The 27,152-nt window shown below is 51.4% G+C and overlaps 1 protein-coding gene across 2 annotated transcripts in view; it reads left to right on the plus strand.

Annotated features, from left to right (window-relative positions):
* Positions 1-27,152, plus strand: part of TDRD1 (tudor domain containing 1) — a 2,637,228-nt gene that overhangs the window by 2,287,249 nt on the left and 322,827 nt on the right. The window contains exon 26 of one of the 2 annotated variants that reach the window (XM_078643866.1): positions 20,559-20,665. The exons of the other annotated variant lie outside the window; for it this stretch is intronic. Within the exon in view, the coding sequence (XP_078499992.1) occupies positions 20,559-20,665 (107 nt within the window). The remainder of the gene's footprint in view (positions 1-20,558; positions 20,666-27,152) is intronic. 2 annotated transcript variants of the gene reach the window in all.

A 27,152-nucleotide genomic window follows, 5' to 3' on the forward strand; every position in this document is an offset into this window, starting at 1 on the left:
GTGCATAAAGCTGGCAGCCGCCTGTGAAAGTCCTGCCATGCTCTCATGTCTCCTGAGAGCGTTCACACCATCAGGGTTAACTGATTCTGCGAACCAACTGGTGACACGACCCCACTGGGTCCTGGAGAAGAGTCTGGAAAGTTGGGAGCCAGAAGGGAAGATCCACAGATAACTCCAACAGTGTGGGAAACCACGACTGAGTCGACCAAAACGGGGTCACCAACACTAGTGAAGCCCTCTGATGATGGACAAAGGCCGCCACCCTCGGGATCAGTGCAAATGGAGGTAAAGCATAATTCCTCTTCTGCCCCCAATGATGAAGGAACGCATCCATTCTCATCGCTATCAGGTACGGTCTACAACTCAAAAACTGGAAGTTGGGCATTGAGGCGAGAGGCAAACAGGTCTATCCGACATGGGCCTCGCATAACCATGATCTGAGCAAACATCGAGGGATGAAGCCTCCAATCGCTGTAATCCCGAAGGAACTGGGAGTTCCAATCCTCTATCTGATTGAACTTCCCGGCAAGATATTCTGCCACTACCGAGATCTTGCGATCCAGGCAAAAATGTCAAAACTCCTTCACAATTTGCACCAGCATGCGGGACTTCATCCCCCCTAGGCGATTGATATATCTCACCGCTGAGACATTGTCCATTCGAAGCAGGATGCAACAATTGCTCTTCAGCGGTGAGATAGACCTGATGGCAAAGGACCCTGCCAGTAACTCTAGACAGTTTATGTGCAACTTTAGTTCTTCTTCTGACCATCGTCCTCCTGTGGTAAAATCCCCACAGCGAGCGCCCCAACCCCAATGACTAGCGTTGGACTCGACGACCACGTCCGGAGCGGCTCCGAAAATTGCTCGCCCATTCCAGGCTGTCTGGTGTTCCAGCCACCATTGAAGCTCCTCCCAGGCTTCTGGGGAAAGGGGAATGAGGTGATCGTAATGAAACTTCCTCTGAATGTAAAAGAGTTTTAGTCTCTGAAGGGCTCTGTAATGTAAGGGTCCCGGGAATATGGCTTGGATCGAGGACGCAAGGAGACCTACAATCCTCGCTAGCACCCGCAATGAAATCATTTCCTTGGACAAGGTGGTTCTGATTTCCCTCTTTATGGACCTGATATTGCTCACTGGAAGGAGGAGCTGTGTTAAGACTGAATATATCAGGAAGCCCAGAAACTCCATCTGCTGGTTCTGAATCATCACCGATTTCTTGGCATTGATGACGAACCCCAGACTCTGTAAAAGAGACACCGTCCACTCTAGATGCATAAGGAGGAGGTCTCGATCCAGCGCTAGAATTAGCATGTCGTCCAGATCCACAATGAGACGCAACCCCAACTTTCGGAGCCGGGAGACCACTGGCCTGAGGAGCTTGGTGAACACCAAAGGAGCGGAGGAGAGACCAAAGGGGAGCGAACGATAGCGGTACCACTGTCCTTTCCATGGAAACTGTAAGAACTTCTGATGTTAGAGGCAAATCGGGACAGTAAGGTAAGCATCTATCTGAAAGAAACAGGTTAGTATTAGATTCCTTACCTTAGAATATCCCCAGGCGTCAGTCTGGATCCGGAAACTTTTGCGTAGCAGTACCCCTGCGCGTCGGTAGGCGTCGTCTGCAGGCGTCCCCTGCGGCTCCGCGTCCGTCGTCGGCGTCGTGCGCCGTGATGACGTCGCTGGAGTATATAGACGCCGCCTCCGCGCGCTGACGTCAGTTCTTCTTTTTTCCTCGCCAGTTAGCGCAGATCCGAAGAGCAGTACTCCGGTCTTTTGACCAACGTTTTTTGACTATCTACTCCTAAGGTGCCGGTAGGATGCCCGGGTTTAAGAATTGTGACGGGTGTGACCGCACGATGTCGGTCACGGACCATCACTGACTCTGCCTCCGGTGCCTGGGCACGGACCACGACGTGGACTCCTGCGTCGATTGCCGGGCCTTGACGAGTAAGGCTAGACGGGAGCGGTCCCGCAAGCTGCTCGAGCTCCGGGTGTCGGCCCCGCGTCAAGAGCGGTCCCGGTCCGGCCGGAGGTCGAGGGAGCGGTCGCGAGAGCGGTCGCGGAGCAGCCACGAGCGCTCCGGAAGTCGTCACCATTCCTCTGGTTCCTCAGGTAAGAAACACAAGAAGTCGGGGCGTCGTCATCGTACCCCCGACTCCCCCCAACGCTCGCGCGATGCGGCCGGGGGTTCGGGTGGCCCCGCGGCTCCGCGTGGGTCGCCGGCACGGCCTGCTCCATACCCTACGGTCCCTGGGCAAGGCGCGTCGCGCGAGGAGATAGAGGAGTTCCTCATGGCCATGAGGGCACTGTCTCCTCCGACGGGGCCTACGGCGCCTGCGGGCCCGGTGGTCCCGTCCGGGGGCCCGAGCGGTTCAGGTGCTCCTGCCCCGACGCCGTCGGGTGCTCCGGCCCCGACGCCGCTGGGCCCTTCAGGGTCGACGCCGGCTGGTCCTCCGGCCTCTCCGGCGCCGATTCCATCGGGGCAACCCATGGTGCCGCCTCCGCGCGGCGCCGGGGCTCCGGGCGGCGCCACCACAATTCCCTCTCCGTCTCCGGACGCGGAGTCGGGCCGGCGTCGTCCGACGCCGAGTCCGACGCCGATGGGGCCTGTGTACCCCGAGGAGCCGGTCTACATTGTTGACTCCGAATATGGGGAGGATGTAGAATACGGAGAGGGTTGGGAGGGGTCTGAGGACCCTCTGTCACGCGAGTGTCAGTACGACGTGGACTGGACAGGTGATTTGGGTGACGCCAGTGGTCTGGACGACTCTCCTAACCCTGGTTTTGTCTCGCCTCCTACTGTGGCCTCGGAGGCTGGGGCTGCTTATTCAGTGGTGTTGATGAGGGCTGCCAAGGCCTTACACCTTGAGCTCCCCATCGCGGTCGTGAGGCCTAACATCCTCACCGAGGTCTTCAAACCGCAGGCATGCCCGCAGGAGCCTCTGCTGCCGTTCAACGAAGCTTTGACAGACGTTCTTTTGGTCACGTGGTCCAGGCCCGCTTCAGGTTCGCCTGTTGACAGGAACGTGGCCAGACGCCACCGTCCATGTCCGGACGACGCCAAGTTCCTGTCCACCCGTCCCACCCCTGAGAGTCTGGTGATCCAGGCCTCGACTTCCCAGACCGCATTCCCGTCGGCCCCGCCCGACCGGGTATCTAAGAGGTACGACCAGTATGAGAAGAAGGTCTTCTCGTCCATGAGTTTGGGACTGCGGTCTTGCAACACCGCATGCCTCCTGGGCCGCTACACCCACTCTCTGTGGGATACGGTCGCGGAGTGTCTGCCAGAATGCCCGCAGGAGGTGCGGGCGAAGCTCGGCAAGGCTATGATTGAAGGCCGAGACGCGGCACGATATTCCATCAGGTGTGGTCTTGATACGACCGACTCGCTGGGCAGAGCGATGTCCACGACGGTGGCGATTTGTCGCCACGCCTGGCTGAGATCCGCCATTTTTTGGCAGATGTCCAAAATACTTTGATGGACATGCCGTTCGATGGCAGTCGCCTGTTTGGCGACAAGGCGGACCACGCGCTGGAGCGCTTCAAGGACTCCAGGGTCACGGCCAAGTCCTTGGGTCTTTCGACCCAGCGCCAGCAAACGGGTTAGTTTCGCTCCTTTCGTGGCCACGGAAGGGGCGGTCCCACACGTTCTGCCAGCCACGCACCGCAGAATACTTCTCAATGCGGTGGCGGCCTTGGTTTCCGCCGTGGAGGCGGTCGGGGACAACGGCGAGGTCAGACCACACCTCCCCCCGCAGCATCAGCCTCCAAATCCTCCTAGTCCGTGCTTTCGGGCCCATGTGACGCCAGTGGGTGGCAGGGTTCGCCATCACCACTCCCGCTGGCGCACTATCACATCGGACAGGTGTGTGCTGCAGCTCGTCCGAAGGGGCTACTCCCTCCCCTTCGAGACCACTCCTCCAGCCATGCCACCGCAGAACCACCGTGTGTCGGGGGACCACTTCACACTTCTGCAGGGGGAAGTTACGGCCCTCTTGGCCAAGGGGGCCATCGAGCGCGTTCCTGGGCCAGAAGTAGGGTGTGGTTGCTATTCCCACTACTTTCTGGTACCCAAGAAGGACAAGGGGGGCCTGCGTCCTATCTTGGATCTACGGAACGTCAACGGCTTCCTCCGGAAGGAGAAGTTCAAGATGTTGACTTTGGCTCAGGTCTTGGCTGCTCTAGACCCGCAAGACTGGATGGTGTCGTTGGACTTGCAGGATGCGTATTTTCACATCCCCGTCCTGCCGGCCCACCGGCGTTACCTGCGGTTCACGGTAGGCCACGAGCACTTTCAGTTTATCGTGCTCCCATTCGGCCTTACCAGCGCCCCACGGGTGTTCACGAAAGTGATGGCGGTGGTCGCAGCTCATCTGCGCCGGTTAGGGGTTTCAGTCTTCCCCTACCTCGACGACTGGTTGTTGAAGGCGGGCTCGCCCCAGACAGTCGTCCACCACCTTCAGATGACGGCAGACCTCCTGCACGAGCTGGGGTTTTCCATCGATGTGCCGAAATCACACCTGTGTCCCTCTCAAAAGCTCCTTTTCATCGGAGCGGTTCTCGACTCAGCGCAGTTTCGGGTTTATCCTCCGGAACGGCGGGTCCGGGATATACAGGCTTTGATTCCCATCTTTCAGCCGTTATCCCGGGTTTCGGTCAGGTTGACGCTGCGGCTGCTGGGGCTGATGGCTTCCTGCATCCTTCTGGTGCATCACGCCCGGTGGCGGATGCGGGCTCTGCAGTGGGACCTGAAGTTTCAGTGGGCCCAGCATCACGGCAACCTATCCGACCATGTCCTGATCTCGGAGGGCACTGCGAGACAATTGCAGTGGTGGCTTACGGACCGCGATTGGGTCAGAGGCAGATCCCTCTCCCTTCCCCAACCGGAGCACGTAGTTGTGACGGACGCGTCCCTCCAGGGCTGGGGAGGCCACTTGGGAGAGGCGGAGATCAGAGGCATCTGGTCTCCGGCGGAGTCCCGGCTCCATATCAACATGTTGGAGCTGCGGGCGATTCGCCTAGCACTGAAGGCATTCCTCCCCTTTGTCAACGGGAGTGTAGTGCAGGTGTTCACGGACAACACCACCGCCATGTGGTACTGCAACAAGCAGGGCGGAGTGGGGTCGTGGACCCTTTGCCAGGAGGATCTGCGTCTCTGGCAATGGCTGGAACGTCAGGGCGTGACTCTGACGGTTCAACACCTGGCAGGTTCTCTGAACGCCAGGGCGGACGAACTCAGCCGTCGGTGCTCGGTGGATCACGAATGGCGTCTGAACTCGGACGTGGCGAAAGGCCTCTTTCTGCAATGGGGAGAGCCTTGGTTAGATCTATTCGCCACAGAAGAGAACGCGCAATGTCATCAGTTCTGCGCGTTGGAGTTTCCAAGACGGCACTCGCACGGCGACGCCCTTCGGCGCGAGTGGAGCTGCGGTCTGTTGTACGCCTTTCCGCCTATACCACTTCTGCCCAGAGTGCTGAAGAAGATCAGGCGCGACCGGGCCCAAGTTATCCTTGTGGCTCCGGACTGGGCTCGAAGATACTGGTATCCCGAGCTACTCAGCATGTCAGTCGGTCCCTCGATCCGCCTGTCCCTTCGGGAGGACCTTCTGTCGCAGCAGCAGGGGACGGTCCTCCACCCGAACCTGTCCAGTCTCCACCTCCATGCGTGGAGATTGAGCGTCGACAGTTGAGGCCATTTGACTTGCCTCCTGAAGTCTGTGATGTGATTCTGGCAGCCAGGCGTCCCTCCACAAAGTCGGTATACACCTGCCGGTGGAACAGATTTGTGGCATGGTGCACAGCAAAGGCTGTGGACCCTCTCTCTGCCCCTCTTTCCGAGGTTCTCCTCTTTCTTCTCTCTCTTGCCCAGCAGGGCTCTGCTCTGGGCACTATCAAGGGCTACCTTTCTGCCCTTTCGGCCTTTCTAAGGCTGCCTGATCAACCTTCCTTATTCAAGTCCCCTATTGTAACTAGATTCTTGAAGGGCATCACGCACATGTATCCACCTGTTCCGTTCGTGATGCCTCAGTGGGACTTGAACCTGGTTCTGACCTTCTTGATGTGCGCTCCCTTTGAGCCACTTCATTCCTGTCCTCTCCGTCTCCTGACTTTAAAGACGGCCTTCCTGGTTGCCATCACCTCTGCCAGGAGAGTGAGTGAGCTCCAGGCTCTTTCTGTCAAACCTCCTTTCCTGTCCATTCATCCAGACAAGGTGGTTCTACGAACTAGGCCTTCTTTCCTGCCCAAAGTAGTCTCTGCTTTTCACATCGGGCAGTCCATCACCCTCCCCTCCTTCTTCCCGCCTCCGCATCCTTCAAAGGATGAAGAGCGGCTCCATCGTCTGGACCCAAAACGTGCGCTTTCATTTTATATGGATCGCACACGCCAGTTCCGGGTGGATGACCAACTGTTTGTTGGCTACGTGGGTGCGAAGAAGGGACGGGCGGTACATAAACGGACCATCTCGCGGTGGGTCGTTCTGTGCATCAAAGCGTGCTACTCTTTGGCTCGGAAGGAGCCTCCTGTTGGGCTGAGAGCCCATTCCACTCGGGCCACGGCGGCTACTACTGCCCTGGGCCGGGGAGTCCCTTTGCAGGACATTTGCCAGGCGGCTACGTGGGCCTCGCTGCAAACCTTTGCGAGGCACTACTGCCTGGACAGTCAAGTCCGGAGGGATGGCTTCTTTGGCCGTTCGGTCCTCCAGGACTTTCTGGTGTAGGTTGTATTGGTTCGCAGACCCACCACCGGGGTTGGTATTGCTGGGGTATCTATTCTAAGGTAAGGAATCTAATACTAACCTGTTTCTTTCAGATGAACAAGTTACTTACCTTCGGTAATGATATATCTGTAAGAAACAGTAGTTAGTATTAGATTCCTTACCGCCCCGCCCATCCTCCCCGTTCTGCGAACTGATACCTAGGGTTAAGGACATCCCTTTCAGGGCCCTCGTTTCAAATGGCACCAGTGTTGGTTCTCACACGGCTCTGCGTGTTCTGGCGCGGAAAAGCTGTGTACAAAGATCTGACGTCAGCGCGCGGAGGCGGCGTCTATATACTCCAGCAACGTCATAACGGCGCACGACGCCTACGACTGACGCGGAGCCGCAGGGGACGCCTGCAGACGACGCCTACCGACGCGCAGGGGTACTGCTACGCAAAAGTTTCCGGATCCAGACTGACGCCTGGGGATATTCTAAGGTAAGGAATCTAATACTAACTTACTGTTTCTTACAGATATATCGTTACCGAAGGTAAGTAACTTGTTCTTCAGGTCCAACCGGACCATCCAGTTTCCCTCCAACAGGAGATCTCGCAAGACGTGGCGATACACGACAAAGGGATTGAAATCTCTTAAGTTTAATACCAGGCGTTGGCCGCCACCTTTCTTCTGCACCAAAAAGACATTGCTACAAAACCCTTCTGGAATGAACGGTCCTACTGCAATAGCCTGCTTGGCCAGCAGCTCTTCTAGTTCTGAGACTATAAAACTCTTTTCTAGATGGGGGGAAAAGGAGGAGTTGAGGGGGACAAACCTGACGGGGACACTCCAACATCTCTATCTGGTAGCCCTGAACGGTCTGAAGGATCCAGACATCTGACGGGAGACTCGCCCAATTCACTACAGAGTGTCTCAACCTGCCCCCCAGAGGAGTGACAGGACACACAGGACTTACCAGAGGACTGATTGTCGAAATTCTTGTAGCCTCTGTTGACACCACGGTTGAAACGGCCTCTGTAGCTGCGTGATCTGGACGGGTAGAAGCCCGCCTGCTCTGGTTCTTGGGTGAAACCTCTGCCACGCCGTGGGGCATAACCTCGTTGAGGACCGGTATTTGAGTAGCGGCCGCTTGAGCGTCCTCTGCCACATCTGGCCCTACCAGAGACCTTATGCAGAACCCTTTTCACAGATGCTTGAGATTTGTCTAGGGAAGCAAACATGCTTACAAATTTGGCGATATCCTTGACAAACTTGTCTCCGAACAACTGACCTTCCGCCAAAGGTCCTGGTTCTGATGAGGCCAGCTCCACCAATTGTGGATCAATCCGGAGCAGGACCGACTTCCGTTGTCCCGAAGCAAGGGCACAGTTGCCATTCCCTAGCATGCAAATGGCTCGTTGCGCCCAACCAGCCAGAACTTCAGGGTGGATGGCATTCTCTGTCTCCTGAGCCTGGATGTATCAATGTCAGGGGTAAGGGCCACCTTTTGGGCAATGTCGGGACGGGGACATTCGGACTGCAGGCGTGCCCTGACTTCGTTATCAAACCCCTTGCGCAGGTGGGTTTGTAGATATTCCGCGGGGGGAGGGACCCAGTCGGAAGATCTAGGGTGGACAATGTCCGCAGGGTCAAACGAGAAGGGAGAGGGATTAACATGGGAGGAAGAATGTTTGCGCTTCTTGGCGCACTTACGTGGCTTGGATGCAGGGGAAGAACTCTTGTCTGTATCTGTGTCAGTAACCGGAATAGGGGAGGACTGTGGAGGAAGGAGGGAAGGGACGGCGTCCTTGGCCCCTTCTTTGGACTTATAAAGCTTAGCATAGGAGTGCACATGAGACCAGGAGGACTCCGTGGACTCAAGGGGCGTAGGAGAAGTGATCTGACCTGGGTTAGAAGGCGGGGGAACCTTGGCAGCACCAGGGACGAGCAACTCCAATTTCTTAACTAAGGGCAGCAGGGCGATTGACAAGGCCTTATCTAGTTTGGCATCAAGCTTCTTGTCAATGAGGTCCTCCATGGACTTCTCATTATAATATTCCTCTTCGCCCTGATCACCACACGCAGGTACCTCCTCTTGGTAGTAGTCAAACTCTGCCATAATCCACAATAGAATTGAAAATTCTAATCAAATCCCCAGAGGGAAGCTCAAGTGTCAGCCCAGCAAAGGGCGTCGGTTGGGAGAAGTGCCAGGAGCAGGAGCCAGGAAATATCAATATAAAAGGTCACTGAAGAGCTTAGAAAGTCCTATTCTAGGACTAATGGAGGTAATAAGCCCTTATCTATCGCAGAAAGGGCCTCCAAAAATTGCACAGTCTTCCCCAATCTCAGGGAAGGCATGGGTTAATATTTGCTGCACTCTGTGGCAAGATGGGGAAAAAACGCTACCTTTTTTATGTGAAAACGGCCTCACCGGCTCCTGGCCAACTGCGTATGTGTCCCCACTTCAGCCGGGGGCAGAGCGTCTGTGTGGCACTGAAGACAGGGCTGCGCGCGTCTCACTCCCAGAGGGGGGGCCAAGTCCCTCACAATCGCGCACCGCGATTACAGTCAGCCGCGGTGAACGGGACACACGGTGGAGCTAGAAGCGCAAAATGCGCTGAAACTAAGTTAGGGAAGGCACGGAGCGGGCCGGGGAAGCCGCACTCTGACTAAAAAGAGAGAGGGGCGGGTCGCGAACAGCGCGCGCGAGGCACAAGCAAAAGCTTCCACTTAACAGTCAATAGAACCGTGTATGAATAAACAGTGCATAGTTTGAGAAGTTGGCCTGGTATATGATGTTCGGATGTATGACGGTACAACGCGTGGTATTACCACGCGTACCGTTACAACGCGTTTTTTACAACGCAAGTCGTTACCACGACTTGCGCTGTAGGGGTGCTGGACTTAGAATAGTTAAATTTACTATTCCTACAGTAGGGAAGGTGTTGGAATAGTAAATCTACTATTCCTTGTCCTTGAGCGCCCTCCAACGCAAGTCGTGGTTACGACTTGCGTTGTAAAAGACGCGTCCTAACAGTAGTGCGGGGTAACATTCCCGTTGTAAAGGATGTTCCCCATGATGTTCACTATTCTAGTGAGCACCTTGCACCAGTCCAAACAACCCTTATGGTGATGGTTGTAAAGTCAACCTTATAGACCAGCTATCCTAGTGGCAGCATGGACAAAAGCAGTCTGAGGCTTAACTCAAGAGGGCATGTGAAGCCAGCTGTTTTACCATATGCAATCCCTTTAATACCAAATGAAAGGACACCACACAGCTTATATATTCAAAATATATATGTTTATTTATAAATCAATCCTCTGAACTCTTTAGGAGGGCAGAGGCAAAAGCGCATAACAAGAAACTTAATATAACATACAATAAGTTGCACAAATATGGATAGGCACTGGTGGCCTGCTAAACCATATACTAAAATAGTGGTATAAGAACCACGTCACAAACAATGGTAAGGCCTAGGGCCTTGGGAATCGCTGGGGCTACCCTGGACTAACAGTTGTTAGGGAGCAGGAGGCCCACGGGATGCGTGTGCAGTGTCTAATTGCGCACGCGTGCACACATAGAAGTCAATGGGTGCGTAAAGTTACAAAGTTAAAGAACTAGGAGTCTTCCGACTGGACTAGAAGCTAACCACTTGAAACTAGGACACTAGGAGAGTTAATCTTCACAGGAGCACCGCAGTACTCGCGTTACCTCACCTACAGGAAGCGGGTGCATAAGTCCCAAAGTGTGTCGAGTTTCGTCGTGGAGCCTTGGAGAAAAGATGCTACAGGCGACCAGGAGAGAAGAGTCCGGTTGGATCCAAGGGTGGATCGAGGATGAGATGAAGAATACCTGAAAGCAGAGGGGACAAAGTCTGGGTCACTAGCCAGTGACCAGGAAGGAGCCAGGCGATGTCGTGAAGCAATCGGGTGATGTCGTGAAGCTGGTCTCTGCAGCCACGTGGACCAGGAGGTGTCGACGATGACCAGGAGCTGGATATGGACTGTCCCACGAAGGCTCTCACTGTCTGCGGTGTCGGTTATCGATTTGGAGTCAACAGGCCTTGGCAAATGCAACCCACGCAGGAATCGAAGATGGCTTCTTACGCAGGCCAGCAAGTACTGAGGGGCTTCTCCTTCGCAGGAAAGCAAGGGCCAGTCTGGAGTGACCAGACCAGCAGTGTAGATTTCGTGTTTCGTCGTCACAGAGGCCACTAGCCAACGGGCAAGTGACCGGACAGACGCGTCGAGCAGGAAAATGCAAAAGGGCCCCACGCAGCACTCGGTGAGTGTGGAGAGGTGATCTTCGGTGCAGTTGGTGCTCGGGGCTGGGGCTTCTCAATCCCCAATGCACAACTTCGAGGGTACCTCAGAAGTTGCACGGAAAGCAATTCGCTGGCTTTCCAAGATGGCCGGTCCCACGTCTCTCGTCACCTCCACGGGTGTAAGCCTTGCTGTGGCTGTGGATGGGCTGTTGGGTGTCAGAAAGTCCGGGTCTTGTAAGGGTCTGTGTTCAAGCTCCGGTGGGAGCAACGACAAAGCAAACCGTTGAGCGCTCGATAATGCCTGCTTGCACAGGGTGGTCACTCCTTGACCACAAGGGAGATTCTTCAGTCTTCTACGTCGAGTAGGATGTCGAAGGTCCACAGTTTCGTATCAGAGTTTCAGTCCAGATATATCTCAAGTTTTGATAAAGACTAAGCATGGGCGGATTTTGCGGATCCACGATTCGCGGATCCAGCGGATTCACGGATCGTGGATCCGCAAAATCCGCGGATTCAGCGGATTTGCGGATTTGGGGGCGGGGCTTCCTCGAGCGTGTGGGCGGGGCCAAACGGACGGGGCTTCCACGCGAGCGCACATGCCTCTTGTGTGTCTAAAAGGTGACAGACCGATCAGAGCAGCAGATTAAGAGACAGAAGCCCCTGGTCACAGGAACAGCACGGGGGTTGCGCTCGTGAAAGTCAAAGATGCCCAGCCTCCCGTTTTTTTTTGGGCTGCTGAATGAGTCACTGCATTTGCGCTTCAACTAGTTCCAGCGACCAAGTGTGTGTCACTATGCAATCGCGCCGAAGTGCGCAGGGGTCCCTTGAGTGAAATGTCCATCATAGTGGGTAAATGGCGGGAAGACGGTGCACACCTCGAGTGTGTGGGCGGGGCCAAACGGACGGGGCGTCCATGCGAGCATGCCTCTTGTGTGTATAAAAGGTCAGAGACCGATCAGAGCAGCAGATTTATTATTTAATTGTGCCAGGACCGTCGTGCCCGAATGAACCCTGCCCTTCATATTTATTCAAGAAGACACATCACTGTTGAAGTAATTTACGATGGCGCCGGCAAGCTGCCAGCGCCATCGCCATCCTGCAAAAGTTACTTAATTAGCTTCAACAGGAAGCTCCAACTGCTAAAATAAAGCAGGCGCTCGAGCCCCTGCTGTATCTTATCTGTTAGAGCTTCCTGTTGAAGCTAATTAAGTAACAATTGCAGGATGGGCGCTGGCAGCTTGCCGGCGCCATCGTTAATGAGGCGCGCTTGAACTTTTGACCGCAAAATCCGCTCCGATCGCGGATTGCGGATTTTCGGCAAATCCGCGAGAGTTCGCGGATCGCGGATTTGCCGAAAATCCGCAAAATCCGCGATCGGAGCGGATTTTGCGCTCATGCTTAATAAAGACAAACCAAAGATAGCATTTAACCGCGAGGTTCATAATGCACTTAAGAGTATATGGTATGGCATTATCCTAGAACAGCTATAAGGACATGGTTCCGAAAGCTGCAGACAGCTCAGCTCATGCTAGAGCACCATCTCACATAAAACCAAGCACTCTGCCTTCAGGATTGTTAAGGCCTGCCATAGGAGTGACTTATAGGTGTATATGTGTCCAGATATAAGGTTAGACATAGGAATACTATCTGTAAGCAAGGGGTGATTACACGACCTTGCCCCAGCTGAGAGATCAGCCATTTGTGTCAGTTTGGATGGCCAGCCAGGGGTGGCAAAAGATATGCTGCAGCCCCTGGTAGGCCTTGGGTGCACCTATGCCCTGGGTACCTATAGTACACTGTACAGGGACTCATAAGAGTGACCCAAATCCCAATTGGTGATGTACCTAAAGTACATGGTGTGAATTTAGAGAGAGAACAGCAGGGCTGTGGGTCTGATTAGCAGGCCCACAGCCACATTAAGTCGAAAAACAGTGAAGCAAAAAGCAAAAAAATGGGGTGACCATAGGAAAGTAGACCCTACTCTCCTACATAACCCCCCCCCCCCCAAAACGCAGGGACATTAGACTAACCTTGACCAGTTGTGTCTTCATGTTCTAAGTGGAAGTACCTGGAGAGACCATCTGCATTGCCATGGTCAGTTCCTGGTCTGTGCTCCACTGTAAAGTCCATCCCCTGTAGGGAAATGGACCACCTGAGCAGTTTGGGATTCTCACCCTTCATCTGATTTAGCCACAAGAGGGGCTTACGGTCTGTCTGAATTTTGAAGTGAGTGCCAAACAAGTATGGTCTCAACTTCTTCAGGGCCCAAACCACAGCAAAGGCCTCCCTCTCAATAGCTGACCAACGTTTCTCTCTAGGATCAGCCTTCTGCTAATAAAAGCAATGAGCTGGTCTTGACCATCTACATTAAGTTGTGAAAGCACAGCTCCTACCCCAACTCAGAAGCATCTGTTTGGACAATAAACTCTTTAGAGTAGGCTGGACTCTTTAGGATAGGTGCAGAGCACATGGCCTTCTTCAGGTCATCAAATGCCTTTTGACAGCTAACTGTCCACTGAACCTTTTTTGGCATCTTCTTAGAAGTCAAGTCATTAAGTGGTGTCACAATGGACCCATAGTTCTTAACAAACTTTCTGTAGTAACCAGACAGGCCCAAGAAAGCTCTGACCATTGTCTGGGTGGTTGGAGGAGCCCAGTCCTTGTTGGTCTGGATCTTACTCTCCAGTGGTTGAACCTGACCTCCACCTACAAGGTGGCCCAGGTACACAACCTTACTCTGCCCTATCTGGCACTTTGTGGCCTTGATAGTTAGGCCTGCCTTCTGCAGGGCTTCCAAAACCATCTTCAGGTGGATCAGGTGATCCTCCCAGGTGGCGCTGAAGACAGCAATATCAAGATAAGCTGCACAAAAGTCATCCAACCCAGTGAGGACTTGGTTCACCAACCTTTGGAAAGTGGCAGGTGCATTCTTCAAGCCAAAGGGCATTACCACAAATTGATAATGACCTACTGGGGTTGAGAAAGCAGTTTTGGCCTTGGCATCCTCGGCTAACCTGATTTGCCAATTGCCAGCTGTCAAATCAAATGTGCTCCGAAACTTGGCAGAAGCCAATCTATCATTGAGCTCATCTGCTCTTGGAATCGGGTGAGCATCTGTCCTAGTGACAGCATTGAGACCTCTATAGTCCACACAGAACTTCATCTCTCTCTTACCATCTTGGGTGTGAGGTTTTGGTACAAGGACTACTGGGCTGGCCCAGGGGCTCTCTGATGCCTCAATTACTCCCAACTCAAGCATTTTCTGTACCTCAGTCTTTATACAGTCCCTGACATGGTCAGGTTGCCTGTAGATCTTACTCTTCACAGGCAGACTGTCACCAGTGAAACAAAACGAAACAATGTTTATTGTATAGTTAGTAAAAAGCATTACAAAATGTGAGTACGGCAATATTAAAACACGAAAATATACACTGCAGTGTGAATAAAAAATGTTATAAAAAGAGAACGCCTTTCAGTTTAGGAAGGTAAAAGTGTTCAGGGTTCAAGACTTTACCAGTGTTTTTTGTTTTTTATCAAAATTGTCAATGAATTTGACTGCCCTGCAAATGAGTTGCGGATCTACTGTGTGAGAAGTTGGCCTGATATGCAGTGCTCACTATTCTAGTGATCACTATGTATCAGTCCAAACAACCCTTATTGATGATTGGTTGTAAGTCAACCTTATAGACCAGCTATCCTAGTAGCATGGATACGAGCAGTCTAAGGCTAAGACTCTAGAGGGCGTGTTAAGCCAGCTGTTTTACCATCACATTACCCCTTGAACACCAAGTGAAAGGGCACCACACAAGTTGTTATGAAAATAAACAGATATTTATTTATAACAAGACTACCCTGAACTCTTTATGAGTCAAGGAGCTAAGCACACAACAAAACTCTTAAGAAAATACTTTAAGTCGCACAATTTACACAAATGCCCTAGGGGCACGAAAAACCATATACACAGTAAGTGGAATGCGAACTTGCTAGCAGGTAAGTAGTACTTTTCTAGACTCAGGAATCGCTAGGCCTACAATTCTAAACACTGGGATTAGATGCAGGAGGCCTGTGGACGTCGTGTGCAGAGTGGGAACTCTCACGCGTAAGGCGGGAAAAAGTCTATGGAGGCTAGCAGTTGCAAAGTTACTGTTCTCGGGCGAACCCGACTAGGTGGGTCGAAAACAAGAGTGGATCCGAACACTTAGGGTGTTGGACTATGCTGGAGCACCGGAGTACTCCGGTTACCTAGCCCAGGGGCTGCGGCTGCATAGGGTTGAAGTTGCGTCGGAAACCCTCGTTGAAGATCCAGGAGCCTGAAGAAAGAGTTGCTGGCAGGCGGCCAGTGAAGAAAGTTCGGAGTGATCCAAGCCTGGATCAGGGAAGAAGAAACCTGTAAGCAGAGGGGACCAAGTTCTGAATCACTAGCCAGTGATTTGAGTGGGCACCAGGATGGCACAGGACGAAGTCACCTCAGCCAGGTGAGTGGGCGCTGCTGGGCTCTGCAGTCTCTCGGACCAGGAGGCGTTGTCGGCGACCAGGATGGAGGTGCGAGCTGTCCCACGAAGGTTCTTGCTGTCGACGTCGCTGGACCCAGGATTGGGCAACAAGTCTTGGCAAATGCAAGGCCCACGCGGTGGACCTAAAATGGCGTCTTGAGTGGACCAGGAGGGTCCAGGGTGCTCCTCTTTTGGAGGGGGAGCAAGGGCTAGTCTGGAGCAACCAGACCAGCAGTGTTTGTCGTCGTGGAGCGTCGTGAGAGGGCCACTAGCCAACGGGCAAGTGACCTGGACAACGCGGTTGGCAGCAAAGAGCAGAAGGGCCCCACGCAGATCTCGTGGATGCAGGGGGGCTGAGCTTCGGTGCTGGAGCTGCTCAGGGTCGGGGCTTCTCTTACCCCAAAGCACTCGGTCGAGGGTCACTCGGTGGTCGTGCTGGACAAGCGTCGTGCAGTTGTGAAGATGGCCGGTCCCTCGAGGTCTCGTCACACCCACGGATCACAGCTGGGCTGATGATGTAGGTTGAGGTCAGAGGTGCCAGGGAAGCCGGTTCTCGTCGTGCTGGAGCAGTCTTGATCCGAAGGAGAGACTGGCAACAAACCGCGTTGCTTGGTTGGTGCCTGCTGCTGCAAGGTGACTACTCCTTAGTCACAAGGGAGAAATCTTGAGAAGAAGTCGAGAGTTCCTTTCGTGGAAAGTAGTTTCAGGATTCAAAGATGATCTGATTTGGAAGGGGGCCAGTTCCTACCTTTATCCTGCAAAAAGGGGCTGGCACGCGACTAAGTCCTGCCCTATGGGTGGGACTAGGAGGGGGGTGGTTACACCCCTCTCCTTTGGCGGGCTTTCCCCAGGCCAGGGGCTGGAGTGCCCCTGGAACTGGTTTCAGCCGGCCTATGCACAGTGAGCACCGGGGTGCCACTTGCAGTCACCTTCCTCTAAAGCCCTGCCTACCTAGGATACACAAAATCCTGTCTGGGACGGTGCTGGCACCGCCCCTGGCAGGAAACCCTTTGTCCTTGCCTCCTGGGCTGGGAGGACTCCCAGCAGCAGGAGGGCAGACTTGTGTCTCAGTGGCAGCATCCATTTTGTGGAGCTAAGGCTCTGTCTAACTTTAACCGGGGTTACAGGTTACATGCATGTCGTGTCCCTCTAGAAGGGTGGAATGCTAACCCCGTCGCCAGAATTGGCGAGGGGTTAGTATTCCAATTCGTATGACACCTTACTCGACATGTTTTGATAAAGCGATACCAGAGTTGGCATATAACCGCGAGGATTATAATGCACTTAAGAGTATATGGTATGCGATATCATGGAAACGGCTAAGGGATGGATCCCGAAAGCCGCAGACAGGCTCAGCTCATGCCAGAGCACTATCTCACACGATTCCAAGCACTCTGCCTTCAGGATTGTCAAGGCCTGCCATAGGAGTGACTGATAGGAGATCTGTGTGTCCATTTAGGTTTAGATATAGGAATACTATATCTACAGCAGAGGGTGGGTACACCACTCTGCCCCAGCTGTCAAGCAGCCAGTTGTGTCTGATTTAGTTAGTCAGCCCAGGGGTGGCATAATGCATGCTGCAGCCCCTGGGAGACTTCTGGGTGCACCTCAGCCCTGGGTACAGGGACTTGAGAGGGCCCAGTGCCAATTCAGTACCTGGGTACAATTTGGATTAGAGAGAACAGCTAGGCTGTGGGTCTGATTAGCAGGCCCACAGCCAGGGAAAGTCGTAAACCAGTGAAGCAAAAAGCAAAAATCTGGGTGATCATAGGATTGCAGACCCTACTCTCCTACATACTGAGCACAGGATTAGCATGATCGCAGACCGGCAGGTACGTGTTCCATATTCCTTAAACTTGGACTTTAACCAGCTCCGACGTTCCTGGATCAGAGCCGGGCAAACAATGTGAGAGAAACAAGGACCCCCTGGGTAGTAGATACGAAGAACTCCTAGGGCAGGGAAAAACAAATGTGTGCAAAAATCCTAGGCAGTTATGAATCTTTAGACAACAAGTAATGGAGTCCACCAATGACTAGGAACAGGCGTGCAAAAAAATACATAATCATAAGTAAAGTACAGACATATTTTTAATAACCATAATAAAAAGTTCATATATAAAAGAGACTAACATTGTACAAATCATATAACAATACAAAATTAAAAAGTATTATATACACTTGTTGTACATAATAACACACAGTTAAAAATTACACCACAATTGATGGTTGCTAGGTGTCTGAAACCAATTGAAGAAGAATAACTTGACGCGCGTTTCGGCAAAAACGCCTTCTTCAGGAGTCACATATAACCATCTGCAATTACATATTTGAAAAATTATTATTATTATATATTAATAAAAAAAATTTTTTTTTTTTTTTTTTTTTTTTATATATAGCATTTAGAAGTTGGTGAAGGGTTATCCACAGTGACTCCCTTTGGATCCCTTCCACAATGGTAGTGTTTTAGTCTATTCTCTTTTACCTTTTGCAGTTACTAATAGGTTGTCCCTTTCTGTACACTACCCCCTCCATTATTAATAAGCTCCATTTAATAAATCACGTCAAGCCATGTGTTATATGAGATCTAGAATACTTATTTTTCCGGATATTTACTTTTTATTTTTTAATACTCTCCGTTATATTCTCTATTATACCTATGGTAGATAGCAAGTAGATATCAATCCATTTACACCGATTATCAGTTAAATCTTCTTTAATTATCTTATTCCGCATTAATTAATTCGAATTATCGAATTCATATCATGAACTCTATAAATTCAGGAATTATTTAGTTTTATAGACATAATTTTCAGCATTCTATATATTTGCCCAGTTTTTTTTAAAGATAGAGGTCCTCATCACTGAAAACGTTGAGTCTTTTTTTCCCTCTTTTATATCTTGTAGTCCTTCATTTATCTCTAGAACTGATTCCTTGCACTCTGTAGTCCTTTATCTATCTTCAGGACCAAATCTCGGCCATTTTGTAGTCCTTTATTTATCCCTGGGACTGAACTCTTGCACTCTGTAGTCCTTTATCTATCTTTAGGACGATTTCTAAGCAACTCCGGTAACCCCACCCTCATTGTATGATATTTAAAGAGATTGGCCAACAGGCGACAGTTGATCTTCACTTGTACCGATGGCACTCTACACCATAGGAATGCTGTGATTATCATCCAGTTCTCCACGTACTTATATATCAGGTAATTTGCGCTCTCATGTGGCGTGACTTGGTTTTTTGTCCATCCGTATATATCTTTAGTTATATTTTGTGGGTTCCGTTATATAGTTTCTCATATATTTAATTTGGTACTAGTTAGTATCTGTTTGACCCAAAAGGATACTGTTTGGTTTACACTTCTTTTAAAAAAATGTCGAGTTTGTCCTTTTCACAGACCGTACATTTAGGTATATAAATTTAATACAGTGAAAACGCCCCTTCCTTATACCGAGTCTCCCGGTATGGCGCCTCCCCGCCTAACCAGGAAACACACTTTAATAGATCAATAATGGATATACATTTGATCATGATTATTTTCTAAGGTAATCGTGATTGTTCTTCTCGATTCTATAGGCATTATCCTGCAATAAATACAGATTAAATACGACTGCAACGCTACGTGGACCGTTAATTGAATATACTTATAGAAACGACAACATCTTCTGCTTTTATCTCGTCGGGTACCTGACGCTTTTAACATTTCCATTATTAGGTCCTTCTTATAATCGCCAAATATTCATTTCTGAATATATCTCCTTTTCCTTTCACAGAACCAACAATTTTATCAAACACCCATTCTCCCATCAACCATACATTTATGGACTTCATATATATGGTTTACTTATCATCAGAAGGTAAATACTTCTCTATTTTTCATTTTTTCTGTGGATTAGACACATAGCTTTTAGCTTTGCTTCCCTAGGACCCATAAGTTGAATGACTTTTATTATGTTTTTCAGTTACCAATTTTCAGTAATGCGAACCATTACAGTTATCTGTGAAAATTATATCTGCGCCCACTCAAGAACCATTATATCCTTCCAACAGGTACCATTAATTCTAATTGCTGTATCCTTCCCAGTTTGGTTCTTTTATATTCAGATGTGTTTTTCGTACCAGACGACCCTAGCAGTCTTTGGGTATACATAGAACTAGTCATATCATGATTTAGACACACAGTTCTAATACCACTTCTTTAGTCTCCTTTGCGGTTGCATGGTGCTATTGTATTCATTTGACGTATCGTATTTTTTGCATCAAACCACCTTAATGCTGTATATTTTTTTACATATGTTGTCTCTATATACATGTTCTTTCAGATACTTGTTTAACCATCGCTCCATGTGGTAACAGTAGAAAAATTGAAGGTTGTTTCTGTTACATCGTGTAAGTTTCCATTGATTCATGTGATTGTCTATATGCCATAAGTTGTCTCTCTGATCCAGTTAAGAGTTTACATAGGCTATAGATAGAAAGAAAAAGAAAGAGAATGTATTTATATATATTCTTTTAGAGTACTGTTCAATCCTTTCTGATGTATGTATATCATTGAATAACTAGACAGAAAGTGAAAATACTGGTTCCTCTAATGCTATATTGGCGGCAAAGCTATAGGAAAGATATGTTTGCCATTTTGAGTGTTGTATGTAAATGTTAGTTAGTTCCAAAAAAAAATATAATAATTTTTAATTAATATATAATAATAATAATTTTTCAAATATGTAATTGCAGATGGTTATATGTGACTCCTGAAGAAGGCGTTTTCGCCGAAACGCGCGTCGAGTTATTCTTCTTCAATTGGTTTCAGACACCTAGCAACCATCAATTGTGGTGTAATTTTTAACTGTGTGTTATTATGTACAACAAGTGTATATAATACTTTTTAATTTTGTATTGTTATATGATTTGTACAATGTTAGTCTCTTTTATATATGAACTTTTTATTATGGTTATTAAAAATGTCTGTACTTTACTTATGATTATGTATTTTTTGCACGCCTGTTCCTAGTCATTGGTGGACTCCATTACTTGTTGTCTAAAGATTCATAACTGCCTAGGATTTTTGCACACATTTATTTATTTTTTTTTATTTTTTTTTCAGAGCCGGGCAAATACAGATCAGATGGATAAAGTCTTGTCTTCCTGCGCCACATAAGCAGCATCCGTCACGTTCTTGGGGATTTCATTTTGGTGACTCAGCATTTGTAGGTAGGCTACCCAGCCTTAAATTGAGGTATTTCCGTTTGATGAATGGCGAGAAAGCAAGGTCTAGGTAGGCTGCTGGTGCTAATTTTTTATAAGATTGAATTGTCATCCAGGCGTGGGACCGATGACTAAAAGTTATTTTATCATTGAGCAACGAATGCCTGTTGGCAGCCTTTTTTTATCAACTGTTTAAAGGAAAGGACCGGAAGCTTGGATTCCCAAAGTGCAGCCAGGTTGGTTGATTCTAGTGATGATTTGAGGTACTTGGCATAAAGCGAGTTGGGACTTTTACTGATTATTTCCCACATGGCACGGTACAGCGCAATTTCTTGGTTCATCCACACATCGTACCAGAATTTTATGGTCTCGTACTTTTTCAGCAAGACTTGAGATTGCAAACCGAATTCAAGTCTGACTTGTGCGGGTGATGCATTTGTGGGTAACACAAATACGCGCTTGTAAGTTTTCATTTGAAGTTTGTCACCAGTGTCAACCTCATGGGTGCACCCGTTAGTCTGACTAGCTGTCAATGAAAACATATGTCTATAGGCCTGTAGAACTTGTCTGCAGTCCTGTTGCTGCTGGTTAGCGAGGCTGCCAGCTAAGGCCACACCATCAACTGAACCATCATCAGGGTTCTTAGTCAACAGGTCTGGGAGAGGGTCACTCTCTTCCTTGTGTCCCTCATCTGTAGCCATGAGCAAGCCCATGTCTGCCCTGTCAACATATGCTTTGAGTCTGTTGACATGGAGTACCCTGTGGGGGCTCCTAGGGGTTCCAAGGTCCACCAAGTAGGTGACCTCTCCCTTTTTCTCAACAATGGTGTGGGGTCCATACCATTTGTCCTGGAGTGCTGCTGGGGCCACTGGCTCCAACACCCACACCTTCTGTCCTGGCTGGTACTCAGTCAGCACAGCCTTTTGGTCATGCCAAGCTTTTTGGAGTTCTTGGCTAGCCTCAAGGTTTTTAGAAGCCTTCTTCATATACTCAGCCATCCTGGAGCGGAGACCAAGTACATAGTCCACTATGTCTTGTTTAGGCTTTTTGAGAGGTAACTCCCATCCTTCCTTCACCAGACATAGGGGTCCCCTTACAGGATGCCCAAACAAAAGCTCAAAAGGGTTCTAGCCAACCCCCCTTTGTGGGACCTCTTTGTAAGCAAACAGAAGGCAGGGTAGAAGGATGTCCCATCTTCGCCTAAGCTTCTCAGGTAAACCCTTGATCATACCCTTGAGGGTCTTGTTGAATCTTTGAACAAGCCCATTGCACTGTGGATGGTAGGGTGTAGTGAATTTGTAATTGACACCACACTCCTTGCACATAGCAGTCAAGTACCCAGACATGAAGTTTGCACCTCTGTCTGAGACAACCTCCTTTGGAAAGCCCACTCTTGAGAAAACTCACAGGAGAGCTCTTGCCATAACAGGTGCTGTTGTGGTCCTTAGGGGAATAGCTTCTGGATACCTGGTGGCATAATCCACTACCACCAGTATAAATCTGTGCCCAGAGGCTGTTTGGGGATCCATTGGTCCAACAATGTCAATCCCAACTCTTTCAAAGGGTACCCCCACCACAGGTAGTGGTATGAGGGGGGCCTTTGTTGTGCCACCTGATTTGCCACTGGCTTGGCAGGTCACACAGGAGCGACAAAACTCCTTAGTATCCTCTGACATATGGGGCCAGTGAAAGTGAGGGACAAGCTTGTCCCAAGTCTTGTTCTGGCCTAGATGTCCTGCTAGGGGAATATCATGGGCCAAGGTAAGAAGGAAGCCCCTAAATTGCAGAGGTATAACCAATCTCCTGGAAGCACCAGGCTTGGGGTCTCTAGCATCTGAATAAAGGAGCCCATCATCCCAATACACTCTATGGGTACCTTCAGCATTCCCAGCAGCCTCAGCAGCAGCTTGCTGTCTGAGGGATTCAAGAGAGGGGCAGTCTAACTGAGCCTGCCTCAAGTCGGCCCTTGAAGCACAAGTTACTACTTGTGTAACGATATATCTGTAAGAGACATTAGTTAGTGATAGATTCCTTACCTTAGAATATCCCCAGGCGTCAGACTGGATCCGGAATTTTTTGCGTAGCAGTACCCATAAGCGTCGGTAGGCGGCTCCGCGTCCGTCGGCGTCGTGGGTGCCGTGAATGACGTCGTCGGGGTACTTAGACGCTCCCTCCGCGTGCTGACGTCAGTTCTTATACGCGGCTTTTCCGCGCCAGAAACGCAGAGCCATGATAAAAACCCAACACTGGTACCATGAAACTAGGGCCCTGAAAGGGGATGACCCTAACCCTAGATATCGGTTCGCAGAACGGGGAGGATGGGAGGGTCGGTAAGGAACCTATCACTAACTAATGTCTCTTACAGATATATCGTTACACAAGTAGTAACTTGTGCATCTGAAAGAGACATGTTAGTGATATATTCCTTACCTTAGAATAGCTACCCCAGCAAAACCAACCCCGGTGGTGGGTCTGCGAATCAATCACACCAGGAAGTCCTGGAGGACGGAACGGCCAAAGAAGCCATCCCTCCGGACTTGGCTGTCCAGGCAGTAGTGTGTTGCAATCGTGTGCAGCGAGGCCCACGTAGCTGCCTGACAAATGTCCCGCAAGGGAACTCCCCGGCCCAGGGCAGTAGTAGTCGCCGTGGCCCGAGTAGAATGGGCCCTCAGCCCAACAGGAGGTTCCTTCTTGGCCAAAGAGTAACACGCTTGGATGCACAAGATGATCCACCGAGAGATGGTCCGCTTGTGCACCGTCCGTCCCTTCTTAGCGCCCCCGTATCCAACAAAGAGTTGGTCATCCACCCGGAACTGGCGTGTGCGATCCAGATAGTAAGATAGCGCACGTTTTGGGTCCAGACGGTGGAGCCTCTCTTCCTCTTTCGAGGGATGCGGAGGCGGAAAGAAGGTGGGCAAGGTGATGGACTGCCCGATGTGGAAGGCCGTGACAACCTTGGGCAAAAAAGAGGGTATTGTCCGCAACACAACCTTGTCCGGATGGATAGAAAGGAAAGGAGGTTTGTAAGGAAGAGCCTGGAAATCACTCACTCTCCTGGCAGAGGTGACGGCAACCAGGAAAGCAGTCTTTAGAGTAAGAAGACGGAGACGACAGTTGTAAAGTGGCTCAAAGGGAGCGCACATCAGAAAGGTAAGTACAAGGTTCAAGTCCCACTGAGGCATAACGAATGGAACAGGAGGGAACATGTTTGTGATGCCCTTCAAAAACCTATTTACAATTGGGGACTTGATCAAGGATGGCTGATCAGGTAGCCTTAAGAAGGCGGAAAGGGCAGAAAGGTAGCCCTTGATAGTGCCCAGAGCAGAGCCCTGCTGGGCAAAAGAAAGAAGGAAGAGGAGAACCTCAGAAAGGGGGGCAGAGAGTGGATCCACAGCCTTTGCTGTGCACCATGCCACACATCTGTTCCACCTGCAGGTGTATACCGACTTTGTGGAGAGACGCCTGGCTGCCAGAATGACATTACAGACTTCAGGAGGCAAGTCAAATGGCCTCAACTGTCGCCGCTCAATCTCCAAGCTTGTAGGTGGAGACTGGACAGGTTCGGGTGGAGGACCGTCCCCGGCTGCTGCGACAGAAGGTCCTCCTGAAGAGGCAGACGAATCGGGGGATCGACAGACATGCTGAGTAGCTCTGGATACCAATATCTTCGTGCCCAGTCCGCAGCCACAAGGATAACCTGGGCCCGGTCGCGCCTGATCTTCTTCAGCACTCCGGGCAGATGTGGTATAGGCGGAAAGGCGTACATAAGACCGCAACTCAACTCGCGACGAAAAGCGTCTCCGAGCGAGTGCCGCCTTGGAAATTCCAACGCGCAGAAATGACATTGCGCGTTCTCTTCTGTGGCGAATAGATCTAACCAAGGCTCTCCCCACTGCTGAAAGAGGCCTTGCGCCACGTCCGAGTTCAGACGCCATTCGTGATCCATCATGCACCGACGGCTGAGTTCGTCCGCCCTGGCGTTCAGAGAACCTGCCAGGTGTTGAACCACCAGGGTCACGCCCTGATGTTCCAGCCACTGCCAGAGGCGCAGAGCCTCCTGGCATAGGGTCCACGACCCCACCTCGCCCTGTTTGTTGCAGTACCTCACGGCGGTGGTGTTGTCCGTGAACACCTGCACTACACTCCCCGGGACAAAGGGGAGGAATGCCTTCAATGCAAGTCTGAATGCCCGCAGCTCCAGAAGGTTGATGTGGAGCTGGGACTCCGCCGGAGACCAGAGGCCTTTGATCTCCGCCTCTCCCATGTGGCCCCCCCAGCCCTTGAGGGACGTGTCCGCCACAACTACGTGCTCCGGTTGGGGTAGGGAGAGGGATCTGCCGCTGACCCAATCGCGGTCCGTGAGCCACCACTGCAACTGTCTTGCAGTGCCCCCCGAGATCAAGAAAATGGTCGGACAAGTTGCCCTGATGCTGGGCCTACTGAAACTTCAGGTCCTACTGCAGAGCCCGCATCCGCCACCGGGCGTGATGCACCAGAAGGATGCAGGAGGCCATCGGCACCAGAAGCCGCAGCGTCAACCTGACCGAGACTCGGGATAAAGGCTGAAAGATCGGAATCAGAGCCTGAATATCTCGAACCCATTGTTCGGGAGGATAAACCCGAAACTGCGCCGAGTCTAGAACCGCTCCGATGAAGAGGAGCTTCTGAGAGGGACACAGGTGTGACTTTGGCACATTGATGGAGAACCCCAGCAGGTGCAAGAGGTCGGCCGTAGTCTGGAGGTGGCTGACGACTGTCTGGGGCGAGCCCGCCTTCAACAACCAGTCGTCGAGGTAGGGGAATACTGAAACCCCTAACCTGCGCAGATGAGCTGCGACCACCGCCATCACTTTCGTGAACACCCGTGTGGCGCTGGTAAGGCCGAAGGGGAGCACGGTAAACTGAAAGTGCTCGTGGCCTATCGTGAACCGCAGGTAACGCCGGTGGGCCGGCAGGACGGGGATGTGAAAATAAGCGTCCTGGAAGTCCAACGCTACCATCCAATCTCCAGGGTCTAGGGCAGCTAAGACCTGGCCAATGTCAGCATTTTGCACTTCTCCTTCCGGAGGAAGCCGTTGACGTTCCGTAGGTCCAAGATAGGGCGTAGGCCCCCTTTGCCCTTCTTGGGTAACAGAAAGTAGTGGGAGTAACAACCACACCCTACTTCTGGCCCAGGAACGCGCTCGAAGGCCCCCTTGGCCAAGAGGGCCGTAACTTCCTCTTGTAGAAGTGTCAAGTGATCCCCCGACACACGGTGGTACTGCGGTGGCATGGCTGGAGAGGACGCCTCGAAGGGGAGGGAGTAGCCCCTTCGGACGATTTGCAGCACCCACCTGTCTGAAGTGACAGTGCGCCAGTGGTGATGGCGAGTGCAAACCATGCCCCCCATTGGCGTCACATGGGCGTGAATTAAGCACGGACTAGGAGGGTTTTGAGGCGGATGCTGCAGTGGTAGGTGTGGACTTGCCTCGCCGTTGTCCCTGACCGCGGCCACGGCGGATTCCACGGCCGCCACCGCGCTGGATGTTAGACTGCGGCGCGTGGCTGGCAGCACGTGTGGGGGCGCCCCTTCCTTGGCCACGAAAGGAGCGAAAGGCACCCGTTTGCCGAGAGGCCCAAGGACTTGGCCGTAGGCCTGGAGTCCTTAAAGCGCTCAAGCGCATGGTCTGCCTTGTCGCCAAAGAGGCGACGGCCATCGAACGGCATGTCCATAAGTGTTTTTTGGACATCGGCCGAGAAATTGGCGGACTTCAACCAGGCGTGACGACGAATTGCCACCGTCGTTGCCGTCGCTCTGCCTGGAGAGTCTGTAGTGTCCAGCCCACACCGGATGGAATACTGTGCCGCATCTCGGCCCTCCACAAGGGCCTGGCCGAGTTTAGTCCGTACCTTCAACGGGCATTCTGGAAGCACGGCCGCGACCGTGTCCCACAGAGAGTGGGTGTAGCGGCCCAAGAGGCACGCGGTATTGACTGACCGCAATCCCAAACTCAGGGAGGAGAATACCTTTTTCCCGTGATTCTCGTACCTCTTGAGCCGGCAGGGAATACGGTCTGGGAATTGGAGGCCTGGATAACCAGGCTCTCAGGGGTGGGATGGGTGGACAGAAAGCAAGGGTCACCCGGAGCCTGGCAGTGGCGTCGGGCCACGTTCCTATCCACAGGCTGCCCTGTGGCGGGCCTGGACCAAGTGCCCAAAAGAACGTCTGACAAGGCCTCATTAAATGGCAGCAGAGGCTCTGCCGAGCTTGACTGCGGTTTAAGGACCTCAGTGAGAAGGGTAGTCCTCACGGCCGCGACGGGGAGCTCAAGGCCCAAGGCCTTGGCTGCCCTCATCAGCACCATGCTATAAGCAGCCCCCTCCTCCTTAGCCACCCTAGGAGGGGAGACAAAACCAGTGTCAGGCGAAGTGTCCAGACCACTGGCCTCCCCAAGCTCTCCTCTCCAGTCCGCAGAAGAATGACACTCACGTGCCAGAGGGTCCTCAGACCCCT

This window comes from Lissotriton helveticus, chromosome 5_1 (assembly GCF_964261635.1).
Source record: "Lissotriton helveticus chromosome 5_1, aLisHel1.1, whole genome shotgun sequence".
Classification (NCBI taxonomy): Eukaryota; Metazoa; Chordata; class Amphibia; order Caudata; family Salamandridae; genus Lissotriton; species Lissotriton helveticus.